Here is a 21,703-nt window from a genome sequence, read left to right as displayed (position 1 = left end):
TGTATCAAACTTCATAAAGAGCTTCAAAGGTAAGTTGTGTGTTCACCAAAATACCTCATATGCGTCTAACATAGACAGTCTGACACAGGTTTTATGTAAACGTTAAGTGTTTTGTTTACCTGTGCGATGTTATATATTTACCATGTTGCAGCTCTTGCAGCTATCGCTAAAAGCAACAAGAGCAAGAGGAAACCGGAAATGATCCATTTGGCTTAAATTTGAACAGAAGTATGTCACCACTAATCGCGGCATATAGGCTATTAAGGAGCAGGAACAACAAGGAGCTACCAGCTGACAAAACAAGATTGCATTTTAACTTGTAAGATATTATCTTTTTACTCTTTAGTATATATGTCACTGCTGTTGGTGTGTGTGTGTGTTTAACAGGTGTTTTATTGCATGTTGAACTGCACTGGGGTCAACACCTGCATCTTACTGCACCAGTTGTGGGAATTTCAGAGCTTTGGAACCAGTACAGGCCCAGTTTACTGCGTCTCAAACGAAGTGTTACAATATAGTTTGAAGTTATGATGAAAGAGCTCATGAAGCAACGATTTCTCATTTACTGTGCCTGAATTAAATATCCCTTCAGTATATGATTACATATAGACGTTTTCCACACTGCAATATAACTTTTTGCATGACCACACCGGGGAGCCGCACAAAACAATGTGGCAATCAGCCGACCGTCTCGTGTTTACTGATGTGTGGCATTGTGATTTTATCAGACTGGTGGAGGCATCCAGAAATAATGAATCATCTGGGTATCCCACCTGATTTATTGATTGGAAATGAAACAAACAAAAAGAGCTTGAAGCAAATCGTCAATATCTTTATTTACAACCAGCAATAAGAAAGGGCAATACTTTTACAAATTAACAAGTACGTATCAAGTGATAAAATATGCTAGCATGAAGCATTAATAAAGGAATGTTCACATGTTTATCTTGCAAATTCTTCAGGTGACGGAAACAGAAACAAAGAGATGAAGGTTGAAAAAAGACGGCAAGAGTCTTAACATTGAAGCAGCAGTATGTAACTTATAAAAAATATATTTTTAACATATTTGTTGTTATAGCATTGTGACAGTATAATATGAGACTGAAAATCTATTAAATTAATTTTGCCTCCTCCTACTGATATCTAGGAACAACCAATCAGAGCCAGGAGGCTGGTCTTAGTGCTGTCAATCATCTTCCATGTAACACTGCTCATCTCCCCTTGCTTTCTGCTAATCTGCAGCTAGCAAAGACTGTTGTGAAACCTAGGCTAGTTAGCATAGCCACTGATGACACAGATTAATGGTTTTCCCGTAACGTAAAGTTATTTCTCCGCCTTTAGCACTTTGAGTACACGAGGATGATTGGCATCACTGAGACCCACCTCCTGGCTCTGATTGGTTATTTTTGGTCAGGAGTGGGTGGAGAAGATCCTTCTTTTCAAGGATTATCTCATCTTGTCACGACATGGTTATAGTTTTAACAAGTTAAACTTTTTTGAAAGTCAAACACTGCAGCTTTAAATCAATTAGCTTGTGCTTTTATATCAAAATGAGCTCAAATTTGCTCATTTTAGCTAAGATGCTAACATTAGCATGATGGCTATCACTAGCATGTTGATCTACACTAAGAGCATTAAAAAAATACATGTTAAAGCTAAAGTTACAATGATCACCGCCTATACAGTATTTGCTGAAAAAGCTCAAAGTGCTGACAGCATTACATTTGATTATACTTTCATTCAGACGCTCATTTACATTCATGCCACATTCACCCTCTGCTGTTCACTCCTTCTCTTTATCTCCATCTCTCTCTCTTTATCTCTCCTTCCTCCCTCTTTCATGTCACTCCTGCAGCAGAGGTTGAAGCGGCAGGGCTGACGGCTTCTCTCTCCGGCGTCCTTGCTGCGGCTTTGCTGCAGCTGTTTGGCTGTGATAAAGAGAGTAAAGAGAAGTTTACACACTAATTACAGCAAAATAATGAAGCGCTCACTAAAAGGAGCAGAGAAAAGCGAAGGTCATTTTGTACAAAATGAGCGGAGTCTATTAGAAAAGCAGAAGGAGATTAATGGAGACGGGGGTAAAGGGATGTTTTAATAGATAGAAGGGAGCTGGGAGCGCTTACCGCACACACTGGCAGTACTTCTTTGGTTTCTGAGAGAGTTGGGCTTTCTTCATCCTCAGAAATTTCTTCTGTAAACAAAAACGAAAGCAGAGTTCAGTAGTAATTAGTTACATTTACATTAGTAACCTTTTTGGGAAAAAGTACTTTTAGGAGTATTTTTACTACACTGTACTTTTTACTTTAACTTTTGAACTTTATTATGAAGTATCACTTCTCTTACGTGAGTAAAATTTCTGGATAGTGTGAGTAACTGACAGGCTTGTTTTAATCAAAAATTCACCAAACACAAACCTGCAGTTTTTATGAGTTTCACATTGAAAGAAATTGATTTGACTGATTTTATCATTTTGCAATTATGTCATTTATGTGAATTATTTACATTTTGATCTTTAAAATGCCGATGTTTGTCGAATAACTTTATATTTTCTTCCATCTGATCATTTCATTTAATATTAATATTGAGTGATTGATGTTTTGATCAATTACCCAGTTTTTGAATAACCATTTTACCAAATACTTTTTCCTCTTACTTGGATGGCAACTTTTTACTTTTACTTGAATAATTTTATTATATAGTGTCGATTGAATAACATTTTTGGATACTCAACTTACTGTGAATAACTGAGTGAAGAACAAACATGGTTTAACCAAAAATTCACCAGACAGACACTTGCATTTTTTTTATTAAAGTTTCATATTGAAATAAATTAATTTGGAAAATATTTTCCAAATCAATTTTGATATTTTGTGATTATTTATGCAACTTTCTGCATAACTTTACATTTTGTTCCGTCTCATCCAATTTCTAAACATTAATTGATTGATGTTTTGATCAGTCACTCAATACTTCAGTAGACCTTTTACCAAATACTTTTTTACTCAAGCAATTTCTTGGAGGGTTACATTTTACTCGAGTCAAAATATGTTGCAGTAATGCTACTCTTCAGTATATTTTTTGGGCCCCTACCCACCTATAAAAGGAAGCAAAACATGACCCTGGCTTTCCTCATGTACCTTCTTTCTTTTGTTCCTCTTGTGCATGACAATGATGACAATGATCAGGATGATAACTACCAGGCCTCCAGCTCCGATTGCAACCCAAATCCACCAAACCAGGCCCAGCAGCATCATTGGGTCCTCAGGTCCTCTGACGCCTCCTGGTTGAGCAAAAACATCAGACCGGATTAAAACAGGAGAAACTCATAAACAGGAAATGGTTGAATAAGTGATACATTCAGTCCTCACCAGAGGAGTTCTTCCCATTTCCTGAATTTGGGTATTTGGGATTGTTGACTATTATGGGAGTTGTTGGTTCTGGAACAGGTTCTGAAAAATAAAAGAAAAAAGAGACATTTTATCCTTCTGAACACAGCATATTTTTAAGAAGTAGGCTTATATTTTAGTCCTACCTTCTACATTGATGGTTACAGTTTTAGTAAATTCCTTCCCTTGATAGGACACTAGACACTGCCAAGTCCCTTCATCTGTTAAAGCAACAGATTTGAGCTCAACTTTGGATACGGTCTGAACTGAACCATCAGGTTTCCTCCACTTGACTACAGCCTGGCTTTGACCTGACACTCCAGAATTTGCTTTACACTCCAGAGTAGCGTCAGCGCCAACCTCTAGAGGACCAGAGGGAGCAGAGACTAGTAGAGATGAGAAACAGAAAGAAGATGCAGTGAGAATCATAAAAGATGGAGAACTCATGTTAAAGCTGCTGTGTATTCTGACCACAAATGTTGATGCATCTAAAAAAACACACAAAAAAACACATTTTAAGATGTCTAAACAAAGAATTGTGAAAAGCAAAGCCATGTAGAGTCTATGCTTATATTGTGCATTAATTGAGATAAGAAGTAAAAAATGATCTTTTAAAACCTTTTCTTGTCCTTAATAATTGACTATCTAGGAATGAAACTTAAAGGTAGTCAACTAGTCTAACCACTCGTGACACTTTGCATTTATTTGTACTCCAAAAACATTTTGGTATCAATTATTTGCTAGTTAAGTAAGAATAAACTGTTATAAACCAGAAGCCAAGACGATGAGATGTTCAAGCACAATGGGAAATCCAAATGTGTTAAAACAAGATGCTGGGACATTGTTTGCACAGTTTACTTTGTAAACCGTGGAAAAGCAGTACAACTTAAACAGGTTTAAAATAACATATTGCTGAATCTTTGTTTGGCTTCTTCTCTTATTTTTAAATAGTTTTCTGATACAACCTTCAGTTCATAACAGTGGAGTGTTGTAATTAATGCAACCTTTGTTTTCCATTAAAGTAACTTAACGATTTTAAAAGCAGAAACATGTTGGATATTCCCACTTTGTTCATCATTTGCTGTTCCACTGATTCATAATAATTATGGTTTCACTACATCAGTGTAATTGTAAACCTGTGTGCTGGTTTTTCACTGACTGTAGCTTTATTGTGTCCTGAATCTGTTACTCACCTGAAACTACGATCAGATGGTGGTCATGAGGTGAACGATCTGCAACACAAGTAAACTTTCCAGAATCGGTTTCCTTTATATTGGAGATTTCCATGTCTGTCTCTTTTGATTTCTTTGCCCTCTGTTTAATTTCACTTGATCCTAACAGAGAACAGATATATTTGATTATATTTTTATTAATAGCATAAAAACACACAAGTACATTACTGTGACTAATTTTGTAGGAACCTTTGTTAACGAAACCATTTTTCTCGAATACAAGTATACGTAGACTATCATGCTGCCACTCCAGCCTAGAACTGAACCTTGTGACGCCACACTGCAGGGTGACTTTGCCCCCAACCTCTGCGATATAAACGTTGCCTGCAGCAGAGAGCGCTCCAAGCACTGAAGGGAAAAAAGATATTTATTAAGCATTATTTAATTGAGCTTCAGAGGACTTTGAAAATATTTTCATACAGCAAATTACAGAGGCAAACCGACTCACCCAAACCAAACAAGATGATTGTCTTCATTCTTTAGGTGAAATCATAAAACAGAAACATGAATGCAGCAGATCAGAGTGAAAGCAAACTCTTTTTCCATTTTACCGACACACAGCTACTGTTTCAGAGCGCCTTACCAAACATGTGATCCCTAACCACCAAGCTCCTCTCTACTTCCTGTTCTCTCTTCTTTTTTATTAAACATTAACTTATGCTGGTTTGACTTACAATGTAGAAATAGTCTTAAAACATAAAACGCATACAGCATTTGCTCTTTTAAAATTACTGCAACTGTGATGCACCTTAAGGATGCTTCCGGTAAGGAAACGCAGTCAAATCCTCAATCTAAATTAGTTTTAAATTATTTTACTGAACAAACAATATGATAAATTAAAAATTATCTTAAAAACAATTCATCAAAGCACTAATTTAAGTTCTTAAATGTAATTATACACTCTGAAAGGCTTCAGAGTAGGTTTTCAGTCTGCATACGTACTTTGTGTTTTTTAAAACAGCAAAAATATTAATCTTATATTAGTTACTCTGCATATAATTTTAATCTGATCAGTTCAGGTAGAAAATCGATAACTTATTTGCTACAATCATCAAGTTTTTAAATCACGCAAAATTAAATTGGTAAAGCACAAAACATTTAGGCACATTTCATACTTTGCCGGAAAGAAAAATGGAGTATCTGAACGTAAAACATTCAAGTTATTAGATTGTCTTTCTGTTTAAACTCCAAAACCGAATAAAAATGTATTGAAAAACACCAAAAATACTCAAAATTTGCAAAACAAATAAATCTAACTATTTGTTTTAATCTTACCTTAAGTCTAAGTTTGTCTTTTTGTCTTTAATGCAGATATTGAGGGTAAAAGCCTCTTTTCATCATCTCAGTAGTTCAGTTCATCGAAGCAAGTGTGCAAGGATGCAGAAAGCGTAGAAGGCGGAAGAGCTCTGAAGAGAAAGCAGCACTTGGAAAGTTGTAGGCCAATCTAAACCCCAGCTCTCAGTGGGTTTGCTGCTGACGCCTGTGAGTTTTCTCACAATCGAGGCCTGGCATTCTGTAAGCTGTTCTCACAACTCCAGGAACTTAAGAATGGAACAATTAAATGTTTCATGAATGGGAAATCCAATAAATGAGTTTAAAGACACAGAAGAACAAGGTGGACAGAGAGAAATCTTTATTTTTCACAGCAGAAGTAACAAAGCATTTGTTTTCAAAATAAGAACAAAATAAAACACGAGTCACCCAAGTATCACCCTCACCGGACGCTTATGAAAAACATGTTGATTTATCGTTTTTTTCTTAGAATGAGTGTTTTTAGCACTTAAACAGGTAGAGGAGGTGGAGTCTAACTAAAGTGGTGCAAAGTTCCAGTCAAACAAGAAACGAAGGCCTGAAAGCGTCACGTCAGTGAATACGGGCAGTGACTCCTGATGGCAGTGGAAATCAATAGTCGGGACAGATTAGCATTTGCGTAAACGTATCAATCATGAGCTCAGCGGTCCGAGTCGGACGCATGTTTGGGGCGTTTGTTCGAGTTTTCCGAACGCGGTGGATATTTTGTCTGGGTAAAACCCGAATGTTGCGCTTTAACACATCTGGATTAGCTCTCGCTTTGACTCAGAGTTGCTCTGGTGAGTTTATCCTCCATCAGGCCTGCAGTTTGTTATCAGTGGCTACAGACAGACAGCAACCCCCCCCATCCCACCCCAACAATACTTATCTGTACATTTGCACCAATTTATTAAAGTGTGTTTATAAGCAATCTGAGGGACTTATTTATTTACATGTTTGTCAGTTGTGAAGCGTGCCAGAGCGTTTCTAAGAGCTTGCTGTTGTGGGTTTGTTGGCGTCGTCTTCTCCTGGAGCGAAACGCTGGTCCTCCTCAGTCGGCCACTCTGCGGTAGAAGTAAAGGTAGCCCAGGTCTTTGGGAGGTTTCTCTGAAGCACAAACCTTCTGATCGTTAAAGATGACCCATCTGTGGAAAGATAAATACATACAGTCATTCAACAATCTGCTTTATCACCAGATGAATCATTTTGGAGAGTTAAACACCAGCAGAGGCTTTTCAAAGTACGTAAAACCAACAATGGAAACAGTGGAGGCGAATGAACAAGAAATTATGTATTTAAATCTCGATGAGGAAGCGACTCTGTGAGGAATTTCTTTTTTATCTGAACTTTGGTGCCATCTACTGTGCAAACTTAAAATTTACATGATTCTCAATTTTTACCAGGACTGTTTACTCTGAGGAAATTAAATATTACAGAACAAGAAGCTCAGCTTCTCAAACTATTTAAATATAAAGAAATAGTTAAATTTTTTGAGTAAGTTAATTCAATTTAGAAAAAAAAAAACTTAAAATACGTAAAGTGTGTAGTTTTGATAATTTAGGGCTGGAGGATATGGCTGAAAAACATGTCATGACATAAGTTTTTCACATTAGTCGAAAGATAATTGATTTTTTTGTTTTAAATATTTGAAATATTGCCAGACTGATACGGTGAACTATCCTGTTGTATACAGTTTTCACTCCACATCAATGTTGTTTTTTATTTTTAACAGTGAAGAAGCACAGTGATGAAACTGCTGGCAACTTACTGAACTAGCTGTCGCTAGGTAACCACAGAATGAATGAATTGCTAGGCAACCATAGAGTGAATGAGTCAGTTAAAGCCGCCAACCTTTCATTGTTAGAGGTTGAACAGATAAAGCCTTTCTATGCCTACATCAACCAAACTGGCTATTAAAGATGTTTTTTTTTTTATGTTAACATATTTTTTGTTTTCTTCTGAATTATTTTATTTCTGACATTTTAACTGTTCTAAATAAAGATTTAATTTAATCACTGGTGTCCCTCAAATGGGTTTATTCCAACCTGATGCCTAACTTTAGTTTTACTTAAAAAAACTCTTGAAAGTTAGAAATATTTAGACAGAAACTTACTGCTGGTCCTTCTTGATGTGACAGACGTAGTGTCCACACATCGTGCTCGTCCCCATGTGACTGATGAATGCAAACAACTCGTACTCTGAAAAGGAAGAAAACATTTAGGTTTCATCATTAAATAAACAAAACTAACCTGTAATTTTTCTTCTACAGAGTGAGATGGCGGGTAATTCGGACCGCCAGTCTCTCATAAACTCACTTCCTGGTCCGTCTCTGACGCGAGGTCCAGGTGGAGGATCCCTCCCGCCCTCGCTCTCTGCAGCCGAGCGCCCGGCTTCGGACACCTCCATGGAGTCCAGGTCGTCTAGGTGAGAGAAGATCCAGTCCACCGCACGCTCCAGCACATTACTCTGTAACAGAGATCAATGTAGCATGTGACAAAATTGATTCAATCAACTAAAGACGAGCTTTTATTGAGCATCTTTAATGTAAATATGAAGATATTTTTCTAAAACAGGAAAACTGCATTATGGATCTGCAGACCAGTGACTGAAACATATTTATAAAACCCTGATGGATCCTCCTTGGTTTTTCACAGTTAGCTGCAGACCCTCCATCATTCTTCATGCTTTCATGGTTTATTGAGAGTCACCCTCAGTGACTTTGCCTTAGCAAGCGATCAATGAATCACTTCCTCCTTATCAGATTCTTGAAAGTTTTTGCCACTTAACCTTTAATCGGATATCTAACAAAAAGTTCAGGTGTGTTGTTTTAAGGTTCTCTTGGTGAACTGTTATGAGCAAACACTGGAATATTTGCATAAAAACTAAGATTTCTCATCATTGTCAGACTGTAAACACATCAACCAAGATTTACTAAAGAGGAACATTAAATGAAAAAAAATATGAATCAGCAGTAAAGTCTCATTGGTGAATCTCTAGTTTTATGTTTTGCTATACTTAGCAAGACTCTTTAAATTGTTGGTTCACTCTGGGAAGAACTTTGTGATAAATACTTAATGGACAAAAATTGTTTTATCTGAATAAGTTCAATAAAACTTAATTTAAAGATGTTTAAAAATAGTTAGAAATAAGGTGTGGACTGAAAATGAGTGAAAAAGCAACAAAGTCCAAATAAAAACAACAAAATACATCCAGAAAGCCTGGAGCTGTTTCTCAGATGAACATCATCATCACACAAAAGTGAAACTGAAAGTTGTTAGATCAAGTTTTCCTTTCATAAACTGAACTGAGAAATAAAACTGGGAAAACACGTCAGCATAATCAGACAGATTTTCCAAACATGTTGCCAGTTTCCTCTTCTAAACGGACGTTTTGATTCTAACCGTTGCTCTGAGCGCTTTGGTTGCCTGATCTCGACTGAAGCCCATGGAGACGATCGTTGCCAGATGTTCCTCTGAGAGGCTCTCTGTGGGAGTGGTTCCGGGTCCAGAACTGCTGCCTGGCAACACAAGCGGAGCCGAAAAGTCTGCAGACAACCAGGAGACAGAAACACGAACAGACTGAATAAAGAGCCCAGTTGGAGCGCTGCCTGGAAAAGTCCCCGTTTCTACACACCAGGATCGTCCATGTGGCTCATGATCCAGTTCATGGCAGCATCAATTCCAGTATTCCCAGTGTAGTAGACCGCTTTCCTGCAGGCTTCCAGTGGAAATCCCATTTCACATAACTGGGACACAGTGGAGTCATCGAGGACTGGAGCTGGATAAAGTTGACAGGAAAAAGTTGAATTATTTTATGCAATTCTAATTTCTACTTTTCTGAACTAAAAAACGGAAACTTACCATGTTTATAGTCTAATTTCTAGTGAAAATATGCTAATAAAATTGAAAGTAAGATTTCAGCAAGACATAGCAGCTTGTTTTAAAAACATAAGTCATATATATTAATTAAAAAATAAATAAAGAGAGTACTAGTTCCCCTTGTTAATTCAATTTGATGTCATTTTTGATGTGCCTTTCCTGTATGTTTTGTGAAACATTTTGTGATTTTATCTGTGAAAGGTGAAATGAAAAAACTTTACAAGATATTTTTCCGCAGTAATTTTTCAATATTATGGAAATATTTCCTAAAAACAAACTCTTACATTTTGCTGATAATTTACCTGCAAGTTAGTTTTGTCTTATTCCAAGTATAATAAGATATTTGCACTAGAGACTAGACAAAAAATACTTGGTAAGATTTTGTATTTTTGAAGTTCAAGTTACTTAGTAAAAGAAAAATGACATGCAAATAAAATAAATTAAAAACAAATTTTAAAAAATCAAAGATGTTTCCTTTTTAAAACAAAATCAATTTAAAAATGGTGAATTAAAAAGGCAACGGACGGACTCATGAGAACAGAAAAGGTAGAAAAAGGAAAAGAAGGAAAACAAGTGAGGACAAAAAAGTGTCAGGAGAAGAAGAAAAAGAGCAGAAAAGACAGACAGACTGACACAGCAGCGGGGAGTAGAGCGAGTCGTCGTCCTCGTTGCCATGCGAACCCAGGATACCTTTGACCTCCACATCTGGGGTCATGAGTGGGGGCGGGGCCACCTCAGGTAGAAGCTCCTCCCCCGGCTGCTGGCCAGTCGCACACAGGCCGCTCAGGTCCAGGGTGTCCGGAACGTCGATGCTCACATCTGTCCAGAGAAATTTACTTCATTTCTACCACAGATAGAGACTTTTGTTTCATGGTGACAAGGTTTTAATGTGAAAGTGACACTAAGAAACTATTTTTTAATGGTGCGCCTAAAGGAACCATGAAAATATGTTAAATGAAAGCTAGTTTTAACAATATAAGAGTGAAGAATAAAAATGTTAAATAAATTGCATGACTGAAAATCCCCTTCAGTTTCTCGTCTTAAAAACTAGAATTTACATATAATCGTATCTATGAATATTTTACCAGAACTGATGTCTGATTCATCTACATCAACATGTTCCTATGACGCTGTTTTTCCAGTACCACAGTCCCTAAACTCTGAATTTCCTGTAAGCACTGAAGGCAGAACACGTAAGCAAGCTTTAAGGATGTTGTGACTGCAAAAATAATCTATTTCCAATCAGTAAATACTCCTGAAGAGAGAGAAACTGGTAGTACAAGTAGGAGTTGCTCAGAAATGTTAAGCATTCCCCAAAGTTTATTTTGTTTGACTTTTTCTTTGTCTCAAACTTTCCAACTAATCACAATGTTCGTTCTCGATGATTAAAGATGAAGATTTGCTCAGTTTCACACAAACACCAAACAGTGCCTTTGCTCACCCAGTTTCTTAGGCACCCAGTCAAGGCCAAAGGTGAACTTCTTAATCTGAATAACCAGGTGATCAGGGAAAGAGGCAAACCGAGTTGTTCTGACAAATGAGATGGCACAGATAAGTTCTTCTAGCTCATCAGAGTTGAGTTATGTGCAGGCTGTTCAGTTTCATACTTGGTAGCAGAGGTTTTTGCTTGCACAGCTGAGCTCCAGAAGTCTGTGAGCATCTCTGGTTCGCTGAGCGCCGCCATACAAGCCGAGAAGGGGATTTGTGCTCGCACCGTCGGCGCTGATGAGTCCCCCTCCTCACGGCGGCGCTCTGCCTCCTTTAGCTCCTCTGGAAACAAAAAGAAAAAAAAAAACACAGAAAATTAAAACCACTCTCGAGACGTTCTCACTTAATTTTACAAGATAAACAAAGGGTTGGATGTATGATTATGCAAGTAATCAATTAATGAGTTAAAGTTAATTGATCTTATTGATAACTACTAAGCAGCCATTTGAATGAAAACAATACTTTTCTGTTGTGTCAAGAGGGATGCATGCCTTTTCATAACATGAAAAGCTAATTTTTTCATAATATGCCAATTGAAAAACACCATTAAATTTTACCTTCATTTTGTATCAGCTGTGTTAAACACTGACTCAATAAACAGAAATTTGTGGTTTTCTGATATTAATAAACATATCTGACATATTTATAAAATATAACAGGAACCTCTTAAATTGGTAAATACAAAGATGGCGAGAATAAAACATGTGAAACAATTTATCCCCCATGAACAGAAAGAAGTTCATACCAAATTACCGTCTGTGGTTGTTTTTGAAGCTCAAACTTTGTTCCATTAAGTGAATTAACTCACTACAGAATTCAAACTCAACCTCGCTTATTGGCATTATGTTACAGTTTTTCTGCGTTATTCTCTCGCTATTCTGTCATCACATCCTCGCCATCGTAGCGCATCAGTAATTCTTAAATGAAAAGTTGACTCTGCTTCATCGTGCAGCTCGGCTAAATGAGCGCTATAAAAGTGAAACTTAACTAAATAAGCTTGTCGGGTGTTTTTATCTCAAAACAGAACCGCATAAAGTGCATCTTGAAACCCACAGCACACTCTCTTTGGACCGTTTCTCTTTACCGTTGTAGTAAAGCCCCGCCGCCTTCTTGACTCCTGTATCAACGGCTCCGCTTAAGCCGGAGCCGCGGCGCCCTCTGCTGGACGGCGGCCAAACTACAGCACTACAAGCAGCTCTAAGCGGACGGTATTGGTTAATAGATTGGAAGTAATTTTAATCTAATAAACCATTAATGGACAGTTAATCATAAGTAGATTGTTTGTACCCATAATTTAAACCTCTGTCTCTACATATGGATGTGATTAATGTATTTAACTAAAGATAAAGAACAACATGGAGGTCCATCAGCACCTCACCTGTGTTAGCAGCCTGGTCCATGGGAACGGGCAGTTGTACTATGTAATCCACCCGCTGTGTGTACTTGGCTTTTTGTGACTGCTGACAAACTATCTTCTCCTCCACCAGAAACCTGAAGGCTTCAGATGGGTTGGGCCCAGAGCGACAGTTCCTCTGTGAAAGAAAAGGTGTGTTAATTTAATAAGGAAGCTGAGGACTAACCAGTGTTTACCTACCTGATGGTCCGGTAGACTCGGTTTGATTGAGGACCAAAAAGGCAACATTTAACATTTTCTACTATGCGGTTTGCTTTCACTGCACTGTGCCAAATGATCAAAACATTTGAAAAACTGTTGCTATTCCCTCTCGCCTGTGAACTACTGAAGGAAACGACACAAAAACCTCCGAGACCTGGGCGCAACTTCCTTCTTTGCAAAATATAAACAAAAATGGAGTAGCATCAGGATTTAGCGGTTGTAGGATCCTTTTCTGATTTTAGCAAAAGATCATTACGTGTTTTTGCCTGTAATGCTAGATTCTCAAGTTTGTTTTAGTTGTATTTACCCAGAATGCTCTTCACTAAAGTCTACGTTCTGCTTTCAGAGCGGTCTCCAGTCCACTTGGCATTCACACATGCATTCAAACCACACCCAAGTTCACTTTATTCAAACTGAGATTTAGGTTTTTAGACAGACCAGAATTCACATGTTTGGTTTGCATCAAAGTTTGATTGAACATCCACATCTCTCCAAATGAACCGGACTTTCTAGACAAGCAAACTAAAGTTGGATTAAAGCGGACTAAACAGGGATGGTGTGAATGCACCCTATGGGGGGAAGATTGAGAGAGTAGCTTTACCTCCACCATGTTAATGAAGTGCAATAAAAACTCCTGAGCATCCTGTTGTCGATTGGTAGAAAACTCTGGGTGGCCCCGCCCAACAAGTGCTTTAAACATCCGCGGTGCTATCCCAACCTGGTCGCCCTGCAGGAAAAACACAAACAGAATTTAAACTGGACTACTTTAGATATTAAATATGTTTTATTTATAATTCCCAAAATGACTGTCTTCTCACTCTGGGTTCAGATGCACCGATTTCATCTCCGGGGTCTGGAGCAGGTTTGGAGTATTCTCCTGACAACAGGCCATAACCAAGCTTGGCTCTGAAAAGCAGACAAAACAGACATCAGTGCATCCAGAATGTGTCATTACGGAGATCCAGAAAGGCTTATTTTATTTTATTTAACCAGGATAAAAACTCACTGATATTTAAAATCTGTTTTTCAACAGAGCCCTGGACAAGAGAAAGCAACAAATACAGTAGCAGTGATGAATTTCTGGACTTTTCAACCTGAAGTTTGTGATCCTAAATAGCAATATTCATTCATTAATCTACTGCAATTAATTTTTTCCAGATTCAATATCAATTTGGGAAACATGTGAATCGCCTGAAATTGTATTGTTATTTTTGAGTGCTGTGCTGTTTGTTTTACCAGACTGCAGATGGAAATTAGCATCTTGCCAAAATCTGTGCATTTATGACAATTTTGTACATTTATTAATATACACTGTGCCATTTAAATGGAGTCAATTCAATTTGTAAGTATTTAAATCAATACTGAATCTAATAGAAGTGGAATCATGATCCAAACAATAAAAAGATTAATTGTTAGCTTCTTACCCAATCCTAATCCTAAAGGAGAATTTCAAAGGTGAGAAAAATAACTTTGCAGAAAAATAAAAACAGATTATTTTAAAGTGAATTCTCATCACCAAATCTGGTACGTTTCTGTTTAGTTGATTTCAAAGTCAATGAAAATATGAAAACATGTATCTCATACACATATTGTAGATTCTAGAAAAGTAGTATTGTGTCTAAGATTTTAGATAATTTATGGAGATATCAGAGTCTGTTTTGAAAATACTCACACTTGAGTTTTGAAGTCCTGGGTTGGGTCACTTGGTGCTTCATCAATGATCTTGTCAATGTTTGAAACGTATCTGTAAGGAATAAATATAATGGAATAAATAAACAGCGTCTTCATTAGTTTAAAACAATAAAAACCAGGCCGAGTTATTTGATCCATCTAGGTTCATTAAAGTGATCATTTCATGTCAGTCTACAGAGTACTTGAGACAGGTTAACTGTATTATAAAAGCAGAAAACAGAGACGGCGTTACTGACGTGCTCTGGAAGTCTGGCACGGTGAAGAGCACTTGCATGACGGAGTTGAGGTAGCAGCTGTTCCCCAGGTTCTTCATCCCCGTCAGACCGGGTCCAAACAGGGGCTTCAGGGTCGTCCCCGACTCCTGGATCACCTCCCACTCCCCCACTCGCTGGTTTACAGCAATTTCCAACTCAGTCATTGTCCGCTCGGTCTGAAAGGAGAGAGTTCAGAGGTGAAAAACAGCGTTGGGTGAGTCCGGCTGTACGAAGGTAACAGAGTACGAACCAAGAACTTTTTAAATCTCAACACTAAGAGCTGCAGCTCTTCTCCTGCAGCCTGTCTGTGCAGCATCATTAGGCAAATGCATAAATATATCATAAAAACAACATTACATCGCGCAGTGAGAGGTACAGAGATCTGAGCCGTCAACATTAGTGCAATCTGTGGTTCGGGTTGGAGAAGCAGCTGGCAAAGAAATTAAAAGCAGCAGGTGTCACCAACATACAGGTGTCGAGAAAAAGAAGCCAAATGAAGACGTGTTGCTGCTTCAACAGATTACATGCTTCTACTAATTTGATGTAAAATATGCATAAATTTAACGTGTAATGGCTAAACAAGATACTACTACAAGCCCGTCAGACTTGAGAGCAACATGAATGTCTGCTTTTATTTTCTGAGTGTGATCTATTGATTATTTTTTGGATTAATCGATTAGGATCAGGGTAAATGGATAGTAATTTTATTTTTTCTTACAGAATTTGAACTCTGTGAAGCTAAAACTATGCCACAGTTCTGAGTAGAACATATTTACAAAGGTGTTTTTAATATCTTAAATGAAAAATGTATACATTTTTTGTACAGTTTTGGCTGAATTGCGGCTCTGTTCTTTCAGGAAATTCCCTTTTTTTGAGTCTACATACTCAAGTTAATGATTAGTAAATTACTAAATTAGTTGACGATTATTAATTTCAGCCCTACTTCAATTCAAGGTACCGAAACAATTTAAGAAACTAGAAATAAGACAGAAGAATTAGAAGATCTGTTGGTCGTCCAACTCGATCTTCTGGAGTCGATTGTTAGAAGCGTACCTTCTCCATGGTCATCATGTTGATGCCGAAGTGAGCCAGATGCTCCGGCAACTTGGAGTCCAGCACCATGTCGTCTTCATCGTACGAATACACATCTGGACAAACAGAACAGGGACAAAAACTGAGAGCGGTGGCATACAGACAGACTAAACAAGAGCTGATAGAACTGATCAATACACTTCATCCATGACAAATCTATTTTCAGAATCAGTGACATTTGGAAATAGAGCAAAAAAAAAAAAAAAAGATCGAAGGGAACCCAGTCACTTAGTGGAGGTCAGGGGACAGAAATTGTCCATGTGTGGGTTTTTATGTTTTCAGCAAAGTCTACATTATTTTAGTCATCAATTATTCTGGAAATTAATTGATAAGACTTTTTTAAAAATGGGCACTTTCTGCCCATTTTTTTTTATATGCATCATGAAAAAAATCTTTAATACAATTTTATAAATACATAAAAATGCAAATAATAATTAAATGGATTTTATAAATAAGCATTTTGCTGTATTGTAGCTTTCCTTCAGTGAATGTTTGATCATTTGCAGCGAAGGATCTGCATCTAAAAATACTTCTAAAATCAACATATTCAAAGAAGAAACAAATATTTCCACCTGTTCTACAAGTTATTATTATAGATGATAATGCAGAGGCCTGAACACTCGAGCAAATCTATAAAGGTCCATTCGATACGCATCACTGGAAAACAGAGTGATAAATTCTTCTAGTTTATCATTAATTAAGCAGATTAATGATAAACTAGAATAATTACTATCGCTATTTCTTTGCTGGTTTATACATTTACCAACTCACAAAGCAACAGCACCTCCAGAATGCAGATAAATGTATAACCTTTACTACTGAAAGCTCATGATTGTGTCCTCAGCTTACCAGCACCATCAGGAGTGATTGTGCCCAGTTTGACGGCCAGCGGGTATCCGGTCTCCTGGAAATGGAGGAGGGCGTGGTTGTTGCCCCCGGAGCCGTCGAAGTACCTGCGACCGCACAGCACTTTGCCGTCTGTGAGGTTCATCCAGATGTTCTCCTGCAGGTCGCACACCTCACACCGCCAGCCACTGCAGAGGCGGAAAGAAGATGAAAACCTCACATATAGAAGCTCTGACACTCACTGGGGGAAAAAAAACAGGCTTCATGTTCTCTGACTATTACGACAGAGAAAGCTTAATGTCCTGCAGGCTGAATGTAATACAAGGACCTCAGAGTTTCCTCAGGAAACCCGACAAACCCGCTGGTCGAGGCGCCGGGACAGTCATCCAGCAGCCCACCATGCTCTTAAATTAAAAATGTTTAAAGCTGACAGAAAAATATCACAAGGTAAAGATGTTACTAGAAGACCGTATTAACACCTAAACACCTAAAGACAAACATAGAAAAATTCAGTTAAGATTAATATCAATGTTTGCCATGGTAAGACTGACATGACATCGTCACAAACATGAAGGGAGTTTTCATGAATGTCATTCCTTAATTACTGCTGACTAGTTCTTCTTTCAGCAAACTGTCTGTGATGATTATTTCAATGTTTGATTCATCCAATTAATCATTTCACCCCTACTCTGAAAATCTGGACTCAAAACAGGTCTCAAGTATCTCAACACTAAAAGCAACAGATTGCTAACAACCACAAAGTTGTTGTAATGCTGCAACCCTTTTGCTAACAACTATATTTTTTTAAGCACAATATCTACCAAGTGAACCGACCTGCTCCTCTTTTCTCCATTTGGAAAGTATTAAAAAGATTTACTCCACCGGATGGGTGAGAATTAGATTCGAATCTGTGATTTTAAACATTGAGCAACGATCTTAAATAATAAATCTGCTGATAATATTATCAATCTTTAAGATAAATTTAAATATATTCTGTTTCCTGTTAGTTAAGTTTACATTTTCTCAGATCAGAACTGTGTTATAACAACCAAGTGATTAGCGGTCACTTGGTTGTTAACGGGTGAATATGTTGAAGTGCAACTGTGTTAGGCAAGGTTTTATTTGAACAATCTAAAACTCTCTTAAGTAGCAGATTTCTTAAAATTCACATCTTAAAAACAGATTAGTTTAATAAACCACCTGGGAGGGATCTTGACTCCGTTGTCCAGCTGTTTGAGGTCAGCCGCATGCTTCGACTCCTGTCTCACCTCTCCGTCCCACTGTTGAACTTGTAAGGTGTGAGACACTGAGTCTGCTGCCATGATACCCGACATAGACAGAGACACCTGGAAACACAGCAGAGGAAGCACGAAATGTTACAATAATGTCTCAGTTACTTTAATCCCTTAATCCTTTGGCCTCTTTTTAAGAGATCTGCTCGCAAATCAGCAACTACAAGGTTTATTTAAATGGTTCTGGTATGAAAATGAAAGGTAACACTCTAGGGCACAGATGTCAAACTCCAGTCCTGGAGGGCCGCTGTCCTGCAACTTTTAGATCTGCCTCTGCTGCACCACCTGAATAGAATAATTAGGTCATTAGCAAGGCTCTGGAGAACTGATCTACACAAGGAGGAGGTAATTAAGCCATTTCATTCAGTGTTTTGTACCTGTGGCACATCTAAAAACTGCAGGACAGTGGCCCTCCAGGACTGGAGTTTGACACCCCTGCTCAAGAGGTTACAAAAATCAACAGTCAAGTTACCGAGTGAGAGTAAATAAATAATAAAAGTGAAAATAAAAAAACTATTCTGTCTAAAAAATGTGCTTTAAAAGTATGATGTTGTAATGCAGAACCTCTAGCAAACCAGAGTACAGGCTCTGACCATTTACTGTACCAAAAAAAATGAAGCACAGACATTTTGGAGCGGTATTAGTCGATAAAAGTCCAGGAGTTCCCAATAAACCATTTGGCACCATGTGTACTATCTGAAAATGTAATATCTAATGAATAATGACTCAATGCTCCTATTGCAAGAGAATAAAGCCTCAAAGTCTGCATGTCTATGATCAGAGGAGCTTTGCAGCTGCTGCAACCATCTGAATGTAATTCTTAATACAATTTAAAAAAAAGGTACCCGCTCTCTAACAACATCCGGCATTGTGCCCAGGTCCTCTGAGGTCACTTCCTGTCTGTCAGGTAAGATGACCACCTTTACATCCTCCTCGTAAAGCTCCTGCTCCACATCGAAACCTCCTTCAATCCCTGGAAGAAAAGAGAAACAATAATGAAGCCAACATGTGATATAGACATGAAATGTCCCTCCATGGTTCTCTGAGGTTTTCTCTCTCGTCCAGTGACGCCTTCAGGAACGCCTTGAGTCCAGGTTCCGAGTTCTGCTGCCGATAGGAAGTAGATGCCTATCGGCACTGACCCTCGCTGCTGTTCTTCTTTTAAAGCTTTTAATAACATATCCACCTGTTCAACAAGTGGTGACAGATGAGTCTAGATCAGGGGTGGGCAATCCTGGTCCTCGAGGGCCGGTGTCCTGCAAGTCTTAGATGTTCCCTGGTCCAACACACTTGAATCCAACAGCTGAATCACCTCCTCACTGCAGTCAGGTTCTCCATAGTCCTGCTAACGACCTCATTATTTGACTCAGTGTTGAAATTGAGACATCTAAAAGTTGCAGGAGTCCGGCCCTCGAGGCCCAGAGTTGCCCACCCCTGGTCTAGATAGTAAAACCATATAAAACACTTATTTCTGCATGCAGCAGACCGTCGTGTTTTTTTTGGTTTTTTATGTGATGCAAAAGGCCAACAATAAGAAAAGCTCACTGGAAACAAAGCTAATGCTAAGATATTGTGCCAATATTCAAAAGTCAAAATATTTGACTGAATTTTATTGTTTTTAAAAAAATCAGAATCCTAAAGAGCAGAGTGCTATTAAATATCAGGAAAAACTCATGTAACACAACAGCAAAACCATTAAATCACACCAAAAATATGCTACTTGCTACATTAAAAGGTGTAGCTTTTTCCCTGGCGTTCTTTTGATTTAAACGCCATAGAATCATTTGAAGTTCAAATCAATGACGCATGCAAAATGCATCCATGTACACGTATATCGAGCTACAAATGTTAAAAAGTTTGGTGAAGTAGCATTTTGCAGCTCTGGTTCATCGCCTGCAAGAGCAACCAAGAAAGATCCTTTTCATCCCAACTGGGAGGAAAGTGACCAAAATTAGAAATGTAAAGAAAAAACAAAGCAAAAAGAACCCACCTTCTCACATGCAACGGGAGTCGTGAAGGAACTTTGCATTTTTGCCTCCTTAATGTTCAAACCATAATAAACTGACACAAATACCAAAATTGTGACTTTGTGTGGCCATGTACCACTTTTCTTTCAGAAAACTGTCTTAGCTTCAACTCATCTCTAACGGATTTTTGACAAGTTGTGCAAACGTTTCATAGATTCCCTCAGGAAAACTCACCTATTGCCAGTCTAGTGGGCTTTTTCTTAGGTGGGTGTCCTGAGCCAGAGTTGTTTTCATCCTCCTTCTGTGAACAAAATAAATGCTTATTATAGTTTGAAAACGAGGAATTGACAGACATTTTAAACTACACTACACATTAAAGTCTACCTTAGCCTTTCTAGTCCGGGTAATGTGCAGGTAAGCCCTCTGACCAGTCCGAGCATGATGTCTGCCCACGTACTGACTGCCAAAACCCAGAAAAGTGTTCATGCACACGTATATGCCTCCTTCACTCTCCTGTAAAGATAAAACATGTGCCAAAAGTCAGAGAAATACGAATAACTCAAAACATCAAGTTATAACACAAGAAATTAAAGTTGGAGCACATCTGTAGCTCTTGATGACAAAGCATCCGTTGCTCTAGCTCCTGTCAACCTGCTAAGCTTCACCACTTAGCAGCTTATGTTACAATTCCAGCACAAAATGAGATAAGAAAAAAAGAGTGGTTAAAGTATGCGACACGTTTATATTAAATTCAGCTCATTCAAAGTCATAGCTATTTAAAAAAAGTTTCTACTTTTTCAGTTAAAACACTCTGCTACACAACTAGCGCTGCTAACTTTCCATTACAGAGCATTACTAGCTTAGCATCAAGCTAGCCTGCTAGTTAGCTGCAACAAGAAAATCTAGCTCAAAGTAGGAAATCGCTGGTATTTTTTTCTTGTCACAGTACAGCAAATGACATGAATACTTTCGGAAAACTAACACTCTTCTTCTGGCTAGTGAAGGTAGTGCTTTATGAAAGGAAAAGGCTCACCGGTGACGAAAATGACAGGGCGCATTCGTCTTTGTGGACACGGTCCCCAGGCTTTGGGACGCGAATTGTGGACAAAACTGACATCAAAACCTCTCCAACGTCCGCCATGGTGAGATGACTAGTTCTGCTTTTCAGTGGGATGGTTGCTGTCCTGAGTTTGGACACCTAGTTGGTTGTTTACCTGGTTCTAAGGGGCGCCTGTTGTCTCTCCTATGTGTTTGGTCTGAATGAATCAGGAGCCGATGCCTGGTGTTACGGTCTTGTGAGAAATTCTGTTCCCCTGAGAAAATCTGTTCCCCCTGTGTCGGGAGCGCGCATTGCAGCCAGAGAAGTGGATCCGGCGGATCTGACCATATTCACGGGGCTTCTGATCGATTTCTCGGTAAAACCACTCATATGATCACGTCACTGTTGTAACTTTCAGTTTAATCGGCAGCTATCAAAATAAAAATACATACATAAATAAACGAGGTCTTGTGTGGAGGTCTTTTTACGCTGTTTTGTGTTATTTTAAACGCGAAGTGAATCGATCTTTTTTCAGCTTTTGTCTCGTAAGCCTGACAAATAAGTCAGTCAACAAACACAGGTTTCCAACACGTTGTGTGCATTTATAATTTTTCATTTCTCATAAAGGAGGA

At 38.2% G+C, this 21,703-nt stretch overlaps 3 protein-coding genes and 1 long non-coding RNA gene across 6 annotated transcripts in view; 2 read left to right on the top strand and 2 right to left on the bottom strand.

Moving 5' to 3' along the window:
• Positions 1–8,265, top strand: part of LOC103477975 (uncharacterized) — a 17,412-nt gene extending 9,147 nt beyond the window's left edge. Inside the window, exon 3 of the long non-coding RNA XR_001777429.1 lies at positions 8,178–8,265. This is a non-coding gene — a long non-coding RNA (uncharacterized LOC103477975). The remainder of the gene's footprint in view (positions 1–8,177) is intronic.
• On the bottom strand, positions 812–6,154 carry LOC103477974 (uncharacterized). Of its 2 annotated transcripts, none has more exons than XM_008431381.2 (9): positions 5,894–6,154; positions 5,067–5,095; positions 4,808–4,966; positions 4,580–4,720; positions 3,533–3,772; positions 3,369–3,449; positions 3,138–3,280; positions 2,124–2,191; positions 812–1,928 (listed from the first exon to the last, which is right to left on the bottom strand). In XM_008431381.2, the coding sequence occupies exons 2-9, from the start codon at positions 5,092–5,094 to the stop codon at positions 1,844–1,846; spliced, it is 945 nt and encodes a 314-aa protein (XP_008429603.1). In that variant the 5' UTR covers position 5,095; positions 5,894–6,154; the 3' UTR covers positions 812–1,843. The 2 variants fall into 2 exon arrangements, with proteins under 2 accessions (XP_008429603.1, XP_008429604.1); XM_008431382.2 differs by lacking the exon at positions 5,894–6,154 and adding an exon at positions 5,202–5,225.
• On the bottom strand, positions 6,237–21,310 carry usp5 (ubiquitin specific peptidase 5 (isopeptidase T)). Of its 2 annotated transcripts, none has more exons than XM_008431379.2 (20): positions 21,066–21,310; positions 20,417–20,545; positions 20,267–20,333; positions 18,911–19,038; positions 17,974–18,119; positions 16,777–16,961; positions 15,889–15,983; positions 14,818–15,011; positions 14,562–14,633; positions 13,708–13,795; positions 13,491–13,616; positions 12,653–12,806; positions 11,394–11,556; positions 11,228–11,316; positions 10,420–10,605; positions 9,542–9,685; positions 9,310–9,452; positions 8,224–8,374; positions 8,022–8,106; positions 6,237–7,053 (listed from the first exon to the last, which is right to left on the bottom strand). In XM_008431379.2, exons 1-20 carry the CDS (start codon positions 21,171–21,173, stop codon positions 6,960–6,962), a joined length of 2,547 nt encoding a protein of 848 aa, XP_008429601.1. In that variant the 5' UTR covers positions 21,174–21,310; the 3' UTR covers positions 6,237–6,959. The 2 variants fall into 2 exon arrangements, with proteins under 2 accessions (XP_008429601.1, XP_008429602.1); XM_008431380.2 differs by having other exon boundaries at positions 10,477–10,605.
• Positions 21,235–21,703, top strand: part of p3h3 (prolyl 3-hydroxylase 3) — a 16,010-nt gene continuing 15,541 nt past the window's right edge. The window contains exon 1 of the mRNA XM_008431376.2: positions 21,235–21,319. Coding sequence (XP_008429598.1) covers positions 21,293–21,319 — 27 coding nt within the window. The 5' untranslated portion in view covers positions 21,235–21,292. The remainder of the gene's footprint in view (positions 21,320–21,703) is intronic.

Source organism: Poecilia reticulata, linkage group LG16 (assembly GCF_000633615.1).
Source record: "Poecilia reticulata strain Guanapo linkage group LG16, Guppy_female_1.0+MT, whole genome shotgun sequence".
Lineage (NCBI taxonomy): Eukaryota > Metazoa > Chordata > Actinopteri > Cyprinodontiformes > Poeciliidae > Poecilia > Poecilia reticulata.
This window is presented reverse-complemented; position numbering and strand designations above follow the sequence as displayed.